General features: G+C 43.4%; 1 protein-coding gene across 1 annotated transcript in view; it reads left to right on the top strand.

The window, feature by feature from the left end:
* Window positions 1–5: 5 nt before the first annotated feature.
* Klb (klotho beta) overlaps window positions 6–13,711 on the top strand; it is a 34,245-nt gene continuing 20,539 nt past the window's right edge. The window contains exon 1 of the mRNA XM_052199457.1: window positions 6–830. Coding sequence (XP_052055417.1) covers window positions 6–830 — 825 coding nt within the window. The remainder of the gene's footprint in view (window positions 831–13,711) is intronic.

The raw sequence follows: 13,711 nt of genomic DNA, 5'->3' as shown, positions 1-13,711 counted from the left end.
GGCAAATGAAGACAGGCTGTGCAGCAGGGTCTCCGGGGAATGAATGGATTTTCTTCAGCTCTGATGAAAGAAACACACGCTCTAGGAAAACAATGTCCAACAGGGCACTGCAAAGATCTGCCGTGCTCTCTGCGTTTGTTCTGCTGCGAGCTGTTACCGGCTTCTCTGGAGACGGGAAAACAATATGGGATAAACAACAATACGTGAGTCCAGTAAACCCTAGTCAGCTGTTCCTCTATGACACTTTCCCTAAAAACTTTTCCTGGGGCGTTGGGACCGGAGCATTTCAAGTGGAAGGGAGCTGGAAGACAGATGGGAGAGGACCCTCGATCTGGGACCGTTACGTCTGCTCACACCTGAGAGGTGTCAACAGCACAGACAGATCCACGGACAGTTATGTCTTTCTGGAAAAAGACTTGTTGGCTCTGGATTTTTTAGGAGTTTCTTTTTATCACTTCTCAATTTCCTGGCCACGGTTGTTCCCCAACGGAACAGTAGCAGCCGTGAATGCAAAAGGTCTCCAGTACTACAGTGCACTTCTGGACTCACTGGTGCTTAGGAATATTACACCAATTGTTACCCTGTACCATTGGGATTTGCCTTTGATGCTACAGGAAGAATATGGGGGCTGGAAAAATGCGACTATGGTCGATCTCTTCAATGACTATGCCACATACTGCTTCCAGATGTTTGGAGACCGTGTCAAATACTGGATTACAATTCATAATCCTTACCTCGTTGCTTGGCATGGGTTTGGCACAGGTATGCATGCGCCAGGAGAGAAGGGAAATTTAACAGCTGTCTACACGGTGGGACACAACCTGATCAAGGTACTGTACAGCTGGCTTCTCACAAGAGCTTCAGAATGGGGAGTTGGGGGTTAAAATAAACATTTTCTTAAGGAGTAGTTTGCCAAAAATCAACACTGCTAAGTTCATGCTAACTTACAAACTCTGTCCTCTGATTTTATATTTAAAGTCAGACGTGTCTCATCTTCCGACGTTGGTATTAATATATTGCTTCATTTTGTTTCCTTCACAGCTGCACTTTGAGGCCATTTTTAAAATACAGTTATGTGGTTAGATGTGAGGCTGGGAGTCTAGTTTTACTCTGTGGGGAAGCCGCACTGTATAGAGATTGCATTTTTCTAACACACAATCATTTTCCATGCACAATCAGTCCAGTATGGACTTGTTGCTGCTGTGCTTGGTGGCATTAAGCCGGTAGTTTACCTGTGCATATTAAATACAGAAGATGCAATGATCTACAGCTCACATTTGGCATTACATGGCTCCCATATCAAAACAGGTGGGATAACATGTTGGGAGCTGAATGAAACCAACCATGTAAAACATGAGAAGAAGGGCCCTACTGAGGGAGAGGTATTTAAAATACGGTATTTCAGAAGCCAGAGTTTGTGCTGGGAATGGCTCCTCATATTAAAACAATAATGAAAGTGCATGAAAAATAACAGCTCCTACTGTGCGCGCAGCTCGGGTCACCCGAAGCCCTTTTTGTGTAATCCACTTGACCCTCACAACAGCCATGACGTAGGCCACCATTCTCAGCCTTCGTCTCGGGGTTGGAAGTTCAGTGAGATCAAATTCAGCCATGTTCAGCTGCTGGGAGCATGGTATTGATGATTGGCAGTGTTATCAAAGGCCCTTTATTTTAAATCATTTTTTTATTAAAGGGTAATCTAGGAACTTTGGTGGGACACAGCCACACAGGAGGCTGGCATCTGGAAACAGAGTTAACTTCTTGGATAAATAGCTGACTTGAGAAAAATAGATGACTTGAAATACTTATTACGTGTTTTAAGATGAAAAGGAAAGGTTATCAATAACATTTTATAATGGGTGAGGGGAAATAATTTATTCTAAGGGATCAAAATTTCAAATATTTAGAAACAGAAAAGGTGTCCAGGAACATAAAACTGCTCCATCTAACCCTTCTTTTCCTTTGGATTCTGGATTCATGTAAATATATATCTTATATATTTAGCCTGATGGTTTCAGTCCCATCTTCCCCTAGCAGGAAATAAATTGCATTATGATCTCAAGCTCACTTGTCACCTCCAGAATAGCTGTAAAAATCCCGTATTCTCCTGTTTTTCCCTTTTCCTCTACTTCATCAACTCTTACTTGTTTCCGAAATTTACATTTACGCATGGCTGCATATGTGTGTGCGGAGTCGGTGCTTGTGAGCAGGTTCCAGCACACAGACACACACACCAGTCCTCGTGTATGTGCTGTGGCACCCTTGCGGAGGTCAGAGGACATCTTGCTGGAGTTGGTCCCCTCCTCCCACCACGTGGGGCCTGGGGAACAAGCTCAAGTCAGCAGTCTTGATGACAAGCCGCTTACCCCGCTGAGCCATCTCTGAGGACTTTATTCTTAAATAAGTGTGTGCTGCTCCGAGTTATTTCTCTGTTGTCCTTAAAATTTCCAAACCACTAGCCTAGATAAATGGCCTACGGAGTCCCTTGAAATCTGTAAGACAGTGAAATTCGCTGCATAACCCAGTGACCCATCACACCAGAGAGAAATCTTGCAATGCTTTGGTAACCTGAAATGAACTTGTTTCCCCGTGTCTCCGCTCAGCCCTTTAACAAAAGAGAGAGAGCGTGCACAAGAGAGTCAGAGACAGAGACAGAGACAGAGATTGATTTGATATTTTATGCTGCAACAAAGTATTTTTCCTTTTTGCTTCCCCTTGTGACCCAGGAGAAGCATTATTTAGAATTAGTTTTTAACTTCAAAAATATGTATTAAACTAAAGGTAACTTTGAACCCAGTTATCGTGTGGATCGTAGGGCGCTTTAGACTCTACTTCTCGGAGGTTTTTGGAAACGGTATGACCGACAGATAGCGTTCTTCTAGTTCTAGAATGATCTTGAAAAGTCAGAATGGTCCAGCTCACTACAGACTAACTTGGAGTTTAGGATTTTTTTTTTTTTTTTTGGCTTGTTTGCTTTTGTGTTTAAGATGAAGTCTCATGCAGCCCCGACTACCCTTGAATTTGTTCTATAGCTGGGGATGACTTTCAAATTGTTACCCTTCTACTCCCGATGCCTGTACCTTGCATACAGTTCTGCCCACTATCCCTGGTTTACATAGGTGTTAGAGGTCAAATCTAGAGCTTTGAACACACCGGACAAACAAACTGCCAGTTGAGCCATAATCCCAACCCTAACCTGAATCACACTAACCTGAAGACACTGCGAGAGTCCTTAAAGTAAGTCTATACCTCAGGCATGAATTTCCCATAGTCCCACCAACCAATGAATGTTCTGTTCTGAGTTTTTAATAGTGTTTGGAACAGAATAAAGTGGATTTTTGGCTTAGCCATTTTTAAGCATCTAATCAACTTAACTCATATGCAATTTTCACAACAACCTTACAAGATAGCTATTATCACACCTACTACTTAACAGAATAATATTTGAAATATGCACTGAATTTATTTCCTGCATAAAATGCTTTGATGACTTCCCAAAGCTTTTGTTACCCAGCCCCTCTAAACCTTCTTTCTGGCCCCTCTCTCATCCCACTATCAGATCACCCTCCAGAAGCGCATGCAACAAGTCATAATGTATTGTTGGTAGTGACCCAACAAAATGTATCGTTGGTAAGTTTACCTGACTAGTCCTCTATGCCCAGCCATTCTAGCATGTGCCACCCAGATGGAATGCCTTTCGAAGCTCTGCTTTTCCCTTCCAACATGGTGACAAACTTGCTTTAGCCAGTCACCACCTCAGAGGTAACTGTCCCTTCTGTGGGCTCGCCACAGCCATACCAAGTGTTCCTTTCTTTATTTAACGTGAAGGTGCTGGAGTTACAGACAGTTGTAAGCTGCCATGTGGGTGGCGGGACTTGAACCCGGCTCCTTTGGAAGAACAGCCAGTGCTCTTAAACGCTGTTTTCTCTCCAGCCCCCAATCCTTTTCTTTCTCTTCAGTTAGAGTTGTTTTTGTTGCTAGAGTTTGCCTTCGCTGCTTTTATCTTGTGTTTCTTGTATCTATTTATTGATGTATGCTGAGGCACAGGTGTGGAGTTTGGAGGATGACTTTTGGGAGTCATTCTCTCTTTCCGTCCTGTGGGTCTCAGGGATGGAGCTCAGGTCCTCGGGCTTGTGGAGAGGACTTTCCCCTGCTGAGCCGCCTCTCCTGCCCTGTTTGCTTGCTCTTTGATCTATGTTTCCAGCATCTAACGCAGAACATTTGGCACATGTTAAAGTACATATGCCTATTAAATGAATACTCTGGGATTTTTTTAAAAAGATTTATTTATAAGCTGGGCGGTGGTGGCACATGCCTTTAATCCCAGCACTTGGGAGGCAGAGGCAGGCGAATTTCTGAGTTCGAGGCCAGCCTGGTCTACAGAGTGAGTTCCAAGACAACCAGACACAGAGAAATCCTGTGTCGAAAAACAAACAAACAAACAAACAAAAAGATTTATTTATTTTTATTTTATGGGCATTGGTGATTTGCCTACACACAGGTCTGTGAAGGGCCCAGACCCCTTGGAAGTGGAGCTACAAAGAGTTATGAGTATTGGGAGTGGGTGCTGGGGACTGAACCAGGGTCTCTGAAAGAGTGGCAACCAATGCGCTTAAAATGTTGAGTCATCTCTCCAGCCTCTCTAACTTAATCTTTGCAATCAAAGAGCCAATGTCACCTTCAGTCTTCCCGTTTCATTGTATTGTAGCTAATTCTTGAAATATTACTGATATTACTCTGGTGGTGTATTCATCAGGATGCTGCTGGTTGCAAGTGACAAATTAAATTCAAGTTGGCTCTAAGCAAAAAGGGGCAATTTCCTGGCTGACTGAGCAGAAATAATGGCTTCAGCAAGGAGGACACCCTCAGAGGACCCTTCCCTCATCCCTCAGGTCTGCTCCTTCTATGGTTTGCCCCTGTTTTCTCCCTTATAAAAATGAAGATTTTTGCCTGGGCTAGATGGCTTAATCCTAAGAACTCTTTTGTGAATTTGAGACCAGCCTGGCCTAGGTGGAGTTCTAGGCCAGCCTGCACAACAATAAAGCCCTGTCCCAAAATTAAATGAATAAATTTTAGAAAGAGAAAGAGATCGCTTATGTTCAGTTTTTAAAGTTCGACAGTCATATGAGTGTGGCAATAGATGCCCAATTAATCCTGGTACCCAGGAGGTAGAGGCGGGAAGATTGTGAGTTCAAGGCCAGCCTGGGTTACATAGTAAGAACCTGATTCAAAATACAAATTAAAGGGCTGGAGAGATGGCTCAGCTGGTAAGAGCACCGACTGCTCTTCCAAAGGTCATGAGTTCAAATCCCAGCATCCACATGGTGGCTCACAACCATCCATAAAGAGATCTGACACCCTCTTCTGGTGTCTGAAGACAGCTACAGTGTACTTACATATAATAAATAAATAAATATTTTAAAAAAAGAGTTAAATAAAAAAAATACAAATTAAATACACAGGACTAGCAAGACGGCTCAGCAGGGAAAGCCACCTGATGCCCTGGTGATGTGACATGCATCCCCTGACACACACAAAGACACACATGTCCACAAAATAAACACGCAGCATTTCCTACATAGCTGGTCTATGGAGGTGGTCTATGTAGGTGGTGTCCTTCTTTTTCAGATCATCAAAACCTCAGGAGTTCACATAGAGTAATCAAGGCAATAATGGCAGTTGTTTTCCATTAAGTCAACAAATACAATTAATAATCTTAGTGTGTAAACTTTTCCCTTAAAGTGGGGCGTCTTGGGTAGACAGCCTCAGGGTTTGGGGTGTGGGTCTTAGGAAGCAGTCATTCCCTCCATTCACCCCACAAAGCACTGCCAGCGTCCGTGTTAGCTGTGACCGCTTTGGGGCTTTGAAATGTTATCTTTCATAGACATGCCCTGTTGACACAGTGCAAGGATTTCTCAACCCCAGAGCTATTGACATTTGGGGCTGGGTAACTTTCTGTTGGGATGGACTATCCTGAGCATTCTACTATCTCCAGCAGCTCTGGGGCCTCTGCCAGCTTCAGAGCTCCAGACCCAGCCTTATGCCTCAGCCTGAACCCAGCCCTGCTCCAGGCTTGTGACAACCCAAAGTGTCTCCAGACATTGCCAAATGTATCACAGCCGTCAAGAGTCCTTCCTTTCCTCCACTTCTCAAAAACCAGTGGCTTCTATGAATGCTAAACAAATAGTCAGATAAAACATGGCCAGGATGCAGGGCATGTAGAGATGACAACATTGCTTCTCAGGACGTGTTCACAGGATCTGCCTCTGCCTCTGGAGAGCTGGAGTTAAAGGTGTGTGTCACTACTGCTTTATTGTCTATGCCTGACATGGTAGCACACACCCTTAATTTCAGCGTTTGATAAGCTGAGTTACATGGTTCTTTGTGAGTTAGAAGCCATCCTGGTGTACTTAGCAAGACATAGGACAGCTGGGGCTACATAGAAAGACTTTGTCTTTTAAAAAAAAAAAAAAGAGCATTTTGTTGTTGAGGGTGGGGCTGCTCACCTGCTGTGATTGAATCCTGACTATCTAGGGGAATCACTTTTCTCTTTCTATTCTGAGGGTCTGTGAGATCAAACTCACACCAGCAAGCTTTGCAACAAGCCGCTTAACCTGCTGAGCCATCTCGCTGACCCTAAATTTATTTTAAATGAACTTTACACCACGGTCCTCAAGATCAGTTTTCTATAAAGTGTAACCTATGTCAACACTTTTTTTTTTTGTATGTCACACACAAACGCTGACAAGCTTTCTGAAATTCCTCAGGGATCAAGAGATTGCTTCACACTGTGAAAGAGGCATTAGGGCGCAGAATGTTGGGAAACTCTACTCTAGGTCAGGACCTTACTGACTGGTTCCTGAGCTTGAAATAGGCCTGTATTTCTTCCTCACGTTCCCGCCTCCTTGAGGACTTTGTTGCCGTATTTCTTTGCATCATTACTTGGGGAAACTTACATTATGCTGGGCATATGTTAGGTACATAACAAAGACTCAAATAGATTCTTTTTAATGATTTTTCTTTTTAAAAATGCAAGCATTTTGTTCTATCTACTTATTTTTCTCGTATTGTTTATGGGTATTTAGACAGGGTCCCACTATGTAGTTCTGGCTGTCCTGGAACTCAGTATGTTCACTAGGCTGGCCTTGAACTCACAGCTATTCCCTGCTTTTGCCTCACCGGTGCTTGGGCTAAAGGCAGGACCACCATGCCTAGCTGTTAACTTTTTATATATGTGTGTGATGGGATATCGCAGCACTGGGAAGTGCAGGCAGAAGATTACTAATTGCATAGCTAGCCTGAGCTACGTGAGACCTTATCTCAAAAAGCCAGATGAATAAAAAATTAATAAAATAAAATAAAATAAAAAACAGCCAGGTGAAGGTGGCGCATGGGTTTAATCCTGGCACTCAGGAGGCAGAAGCAGGCAATCTTTGTGAGTTCAAAGCCAGCCTGGTCTACAGAGTGTTGCAGGACAGCCAGGGTTGTACAGAAAAAGCCCCTCTGAAAAAGAAAAAATAAAACAAACAAATCAAAGGTCCTCCACAGAGGGGCTGGTGAGAGCTATGCTAACCACAGCTAAGTGTTGAGAGCAGTCACTGGCTCTTGCAGAGATCTGTGTGACAGCTAACGACTTCCTCTGCTTCCGGCAGGGACCCCATGCCTCCTTAGGGCCTCCTCAGCAGCCACATGCACATGGCGTACCCACACAGAGCAGAACACACACATTAATACGAATAAAACAAGCTTTACAATTATTAGGTGAACAAGGCTCTGGGTTTGATACCCAGTACTCCAAAAAAGAAAAAACAAATAAACAAAAAACTTAAAATACCCTGAGCTGTGAAAGCCGAGTGGTGATGGTCAGGGTATTTATTTCCGTGTTCATTGCTCACGATTTTCATTAGCAAAGGTAAAAATAAGACAAGAAGTAAATATTTCAAAATAGCGGACGGAGGGCCGCCAAGTCTGACAACCTGAGCTCACCCCACGGCAAACGGAGAGAAGCAACTCCGATGTAGTCTTCCGAGCGCACACGGGGGCCAATGCTAACGCATGTAAAACAAATCTTAAAGATGTAGTCGACACTTAAAAAAATAAAAAGTAAAGATAATAGAAATAGCCAGGACGGTTTATAAGATTACACCTGTTTATAATCTCAGCCCTTGGGAAGCTGAGGAGGTTCCGGAGTTGGAGGCCAACCTGGAGACATGTTAAGTCCCTGTCTCGAAAAGAAAACAAAAAAATAACCTGTCTTTATATAGTTTGCTTGTTTGTTTGTTTTAAGTGCTGTTGAGCCGAGCAGTGGTGGCGCACACCTTTAATCCCCGCACTTGGGGGGCAGAGGCAGGCGGATTTCTGAGTTCGAGGTCTACAGAGTGAGTTCCAGGACAGCCAGGGCTACACAGAGAAACCCTGTTTCAAAAGAAAAGAAAAAGAAAAAGAAAAAGAAAAAGAAAAGAAAAGAAAAGAAAGGAAAGGAAAGGAAAAAAAGAAAAGAAAAGAAGAAAAGAAAGAAAAGAAAAAAGAAAAAGAAAGTGTGCCGGGCGGTGGTGGCACACTCCTGTAATCCCAGCACTCTGGGAAGCAGAGGCAGGCGGATTTCTGAGTTCGAGGCCAACCTGGTCTACAGAGTGAGTTCCAGGACAGCCAGGGCTATACAGAGAAACCTTGTCTTGAAAAAAAATCAAAAAAAAAAAAAAATCAAAAAAATAAAAAGAAAAATAAAAAGAAAAAAGTGCTGTTGAAATTCTTAAGCAAAAGTGTGTGTTGATACCACAAAACAACTGGGAAAACCCTCATTCCCACGGGTTTTCAATCTTCCTTTGCCCACACACCGCTGACTCCTGTCTGGAAGGTCAGGAAGGCGACGGGGCTCCGAGACTCGGAGTAGATTAGATATAACCTCTAAGCTTCTCCCAGCCAAGCCCCCACCAACATCTTCAAAATACAGTGTTCAGGTGAAGGGCAGAGGAGGATTTGGGGGGTGTTCTTCTCATGCTTTCATCTTATTCCCTTAAGGCGGGATCTCTGCAAGCCCCAGAATTCCTTTGGTCTCTCTGCTCGGCTCTGTTTTGGTGCTGACCACACCCAGCCTATCCTCGCGGGAGTGCTGGGACTAAACTCAGGTCCTCCTAGTTATACACCAAGTAAATGGGTTGTTTGGTTGTTGTTTTTTGTTTTGTTTCTTTTATCTTTTTCTTTCTTTCTTTCTTTCTTTTTATTTTTAAAGTCAGGACTTCTCTGTGTAGCCTTGACAGTCCTAGAATTCACTCTGGCCTCAAAACTCCAAAGATCCACCTGCCTCTACCTCCTGAGTGCTGGCCCTAATTTTAAAATGAAATTTCTCATTTGTCTTAATAATGTTAATTTTATTTGCTCAAAACTTTAGTGTCCCATTGAAGGGATATTAGACTACTATATGTGCCCTTATCAATATTATTTAGACTTTAAGTAACTTAGTTAATATAACTCATTTAATCACCTTACATTATACTCACATACATACTGTTTTCATTTGAGACAAGTTCTCACTGTGTTGCTCTGAGTGGCCTGGAACTCAGAGATCCTCCTACCTCTGCCTCCAGAACTCTGTGATTAAAGGCATATGCCACCAGCCCCAGAATGTACCTTTTTTTAAAAAATAAAAATAAAATGTAGGAAATACTAACCTGACAGATTTAAGGTAGTGATTTTGAGCTGTCGGGATGGTTCGGTGGCCAGAAGCACTTGCTCTCAGAACAGGCAACCTGAGGTCAACCCCCAAGTCTCACCATGAAGGAGAGGACAGAATCAGAAGGCTGTTCTGGATCTCCTGCTCTGGGGTTCTCCCAACCCTCAAATCATACATCCTAAAAAGAAAGAGGAGGAGGGGAGGGAGGAAGGAAAGAGGAAGGGAGGAGGGAAGGAAGGAAGGAAGGGGAAAGGAAGAAAAAAGAGAAAAGGAAAGAAACGAGAATGATTCGATTTTTTTTCTTCTGCAGCGTGGTTTCCAGGGATTGAACTCAGGTAGGCTGTCCACCAAAAGCACTTTTACACCTTAGCCCATCCCCCAACCCTGGGATCCTTATTTATTTATTTACTTACTTACTTAGTTTTCTCACATTTATTGTTTGAAGCAGGGTTTCTCGATGAAGGTGAGGCTGGCTTTGAACTCCCAATCCTCCTGCCTTGGTCTTCTGAGTACTGGAAGTTCAGGTTTATTTCCATGCCTGGCTTGACAGCTAGTATTCATCTTTGAGATGCTTTTGTTCAATTTTGATCACATTTAGATAACTGATAGAACTGCTTGTGGAAATTTTCTAAAGACAGTTTCTCCGCCCACAGCACCCTGTTATTTCTAAGAGTCACAGACGTAAAAACTGAAAAATGGCATTCTAAAACCTTCAAGAGAATGATAATATTTACTTTTTCTAACTGTTAGATAGAAAAAAGTTAAACATCAGTGAATGATTAACAAGAGTTTCAATAAATGTGATTATAAATGATCATAGAATAACATCGCAGCCTGGTGTAAACAGCTTTGGACACCCTCATACATGGAGAATAAGCCAGCTAAAAGTAAATACCACAAGTCATGGAAATGGTAATGGATGCTTCGAAGACATGGATTGAGGGGAACTGACTTCACTCTACACTAAGTCATTTACCGTGAAATCCTAGAGGAAAAAAACCATCAACATTAGAAAATGGGCTATAAGCTAGGTGTGAGACAGGCAGAGACAGGAGGATCTCTGTGAGTTAGAGGCCAATCTGGTCTACAAAGTGAGTTCAGCCAGGGCTATACAGAGATACCTTGTCTGAAAACAGCAGCAGCAACAACACCAACAAGTCCATAGAAATACCAAGGGCTGAAGAACCAGGGGGAACGGACAGTTAATATGTAAGCATGTAAATGTGAGTTTGCAGCCCAGCATCCAGGTAAACCGCCAGGTGTGGCTGTGCTGGTGCCTGTAACCTCAGCACTGTGGGGGTGAAGACAGGAAGTCGCCCATGGCTTGCTGGCCACCAGCTTACCTCCAGGTTCAGTGAGACTCTGTCTCATAAGGCAAAGAGCGATAAAGTAGAATATTCCATGTCTTCCTCTGGCCTCTGTGTGGGCGCATGTGCATGAGCACCTGTATACATGTATGCATACACCACATGCACATACACCACATTCATGAGCATACATACATAATGGTAATAATAATAAAAATAACAACAACAACAATAATACAAAATTTCAACCACTGAGAATTGGCAACGTGCTAGGGATGCTGAACATGGCTTTCTAATTTATCTGTCAACCATGAATGAATCACAGAATCACGTAAAGTGGTCCTTGAGTGATCTGACGGCATCATTTGAAAATGTTTGGGGAGAACCCAACAGTTGGTGAAAGCCAGGAAGGTGGTACACTGCCCGGTTTATAGGCTGCACTTGCAGTGGTGTTCAGGAGGCTGGGGCAGAAGAAGCTAACCTGGTTTATACAGGAGTTCCAGGTCTGCCAAGGCTACATAGCAAGACCCTGTCTCTAAAAGCTAAAATGGAGGGGGCTGGGCAGAGAAAGAAATGTCATGGTGGCACTTCCTGCCTCCTATCTTAACCAGTGATTACAGCTTAAATCTTTATTATTATTATTATTATTATATTTCCTTTACTTACATTTCAAATGTTATCCCCTTTCCTGGTTTCCCCTCCAAAAAGCCCCTATCCCATCCCTCCTCCCCCTGCTCACTAACCCACCCACTCCTGCTTCCTTGTCTTGGCCTTCCCCTCTCTGCTACATATGCGGCTGGAGCCATGAGTCCCTCCATGTGTACTCTTCGGTTGGTGGTTTAGTCCCTGGGCACTCTGGGGGGGTCTGGTTGGTTGATATTGTTGTTCCTCTTATGGGACTGCAAACCCCTTCAGCTCCTTGGGTCCTTCCTGACCTAAATCTTAATCTTAAATAGAGGCTAGCCTTTACTGTTATCTGATCCATTTCATGTTAATCCAGTGTGCATCAAAGCCCCCTCCTTTTGCGTTAACATGTTACCATTGGGTATAAAACTCTTAGCCAGGTGGTGTTGGCGCACACCTGTAATCCCAGCACTCTGGGAGGCAGAGGCAGGCGGATTTCTGAGTTCAAGGCCAGCCTGGTCTACAGAGTGAGTTCCAGGACAGCCAGGGCTACACAGAGAAACCCTGTCTCGGAAAAAAAACAAATCCAAACAACCAAAAAAAAAAAAAAAAAAAAAAAAAAAAAAAAAAAACTCTTCCTATGCACAGTAAAATCCAGAATAATTGAGCTTGATATTTACATTCCTTGCATATTTTTTTCTCTTGAGATTTCTAGAAGTTTGGGAAATAATCAGTCCGACCCCTTAACAGAAACTGTTTCTAACTGTTCTCTTGACTTTTAAAATTCTTATTTATTTATCTTTTAAAATAGGGGCTTCCTAATCCGAGTTGGCCTCCAATAAAGATCCTCCTGGATCAGCCTGCTGGGATAACAAGTGTGCGCCACTAAGCCTGCTTCTCTGGATGTTTTTCTTTTTTTTCCTTTTCTTTAAATTAAAAAAAAAAAGTATTTATTTATTTATTTATTTACATGCCAAACACTGTCCCCCCTCCCAGAGTCCTTCCCTCCATCCCCTCTTCCCTTCCCCTGAAAGAGTGGGCCCTCCCACCTGTATTTCCTCCCCATACCTCCCACCCTGCCATATCATGTCTCTTTGGGGTTAGGTGCAATCTCTCCCACTACAGCCAGACAAGGCAGCCCTGTGGTCCAACCCAAGTATGCACTTTGGTTCATGGCTCAGTCTTTGAGAGCTGCTAAGGGTCCTCCCTGGACTTTTTCAAACTCTAAATACAATATATTCTATTGGTGAACCAAACTGCATTGAAACACATTGAGTTAGAGATACCGGTCCCTTGTCTCTTTACCCTTCGATCCCATACCCAAAACATAGCGACTTGATCAATGTCCAAAAGTTTTTGTACATTTAATTTGTTATTTTTATTTTACTCTATTTTTTGAGACACTTTCTCACACTACTGTAGTCCATGCTGGCCTCAAACTCATGGAGACACTACTGCCAGAGTGCTGGGGTAAAGATGTATGTCACCACAGCGGGCTTCACTCATTCATTCATTCACTCATTTACCTGCTTATCAACCTAGTCATATGTTTGCTTGTTTGTTTGTGTCTTAGTTAGGGTTATATTGCTTAGAGGCACTAAGACCAAGGCAACTTTTATAAAGGGACACGTTTAATTGGGGCTTGCTTACACTTTCAGAGGTTCAGTTCATTATCATCATGGTGGGAAGTATGGCAGCATCTAGGCAGACATGGTGCTCTAGAAGGAGTTAACTGTTCTACATTTTGATCCAAAGTTAGAGCCAGAAGGAAACTATCCCTTCCACACTGGGCAGAGCTTGAGCCCTAGGCCTCAAAGCCCCCTCAATCCACCCCCACCCCACCCCACCCCACCCCTCCACCCCCACCCCACCCCCACCCCCAACCCCCCCACCCCCACTCCAGTAACAAACTTCCTCCAACAAGGCCACACCCACTCCAACAAGGCCACACCCACTCCAACAAGGACCACACCACCTCCCAACAGCGCCACTACTCATGGGCCAAGCATATTAACCACTACAGTCTGTTTGTTTTTAAATTTAAGACATGCCTCCTGTTTCACAGACTATTTTCTTGGAACTCACTACGTACTGACCTTGAACTCCC

This window comes from Apodemus sylvaticus, chromosome 11, assembly GCF_947179515.1.
Source record: "Apodemus sylvaticus chromosome 11, mApoSyl1.1, whole genome shotgun sequence".
Classification (NCBI taxonomy): Eukaryota; Metazoa; Chordata; class Mammalia; order Rodentia; family Muridae; genus Apodemus; species Apodemus sylvaticus.
Note: the sequence above shows the minus strand (reverse complement) of the source record. Positions and strands in the feature narration are given on the sequence as shown.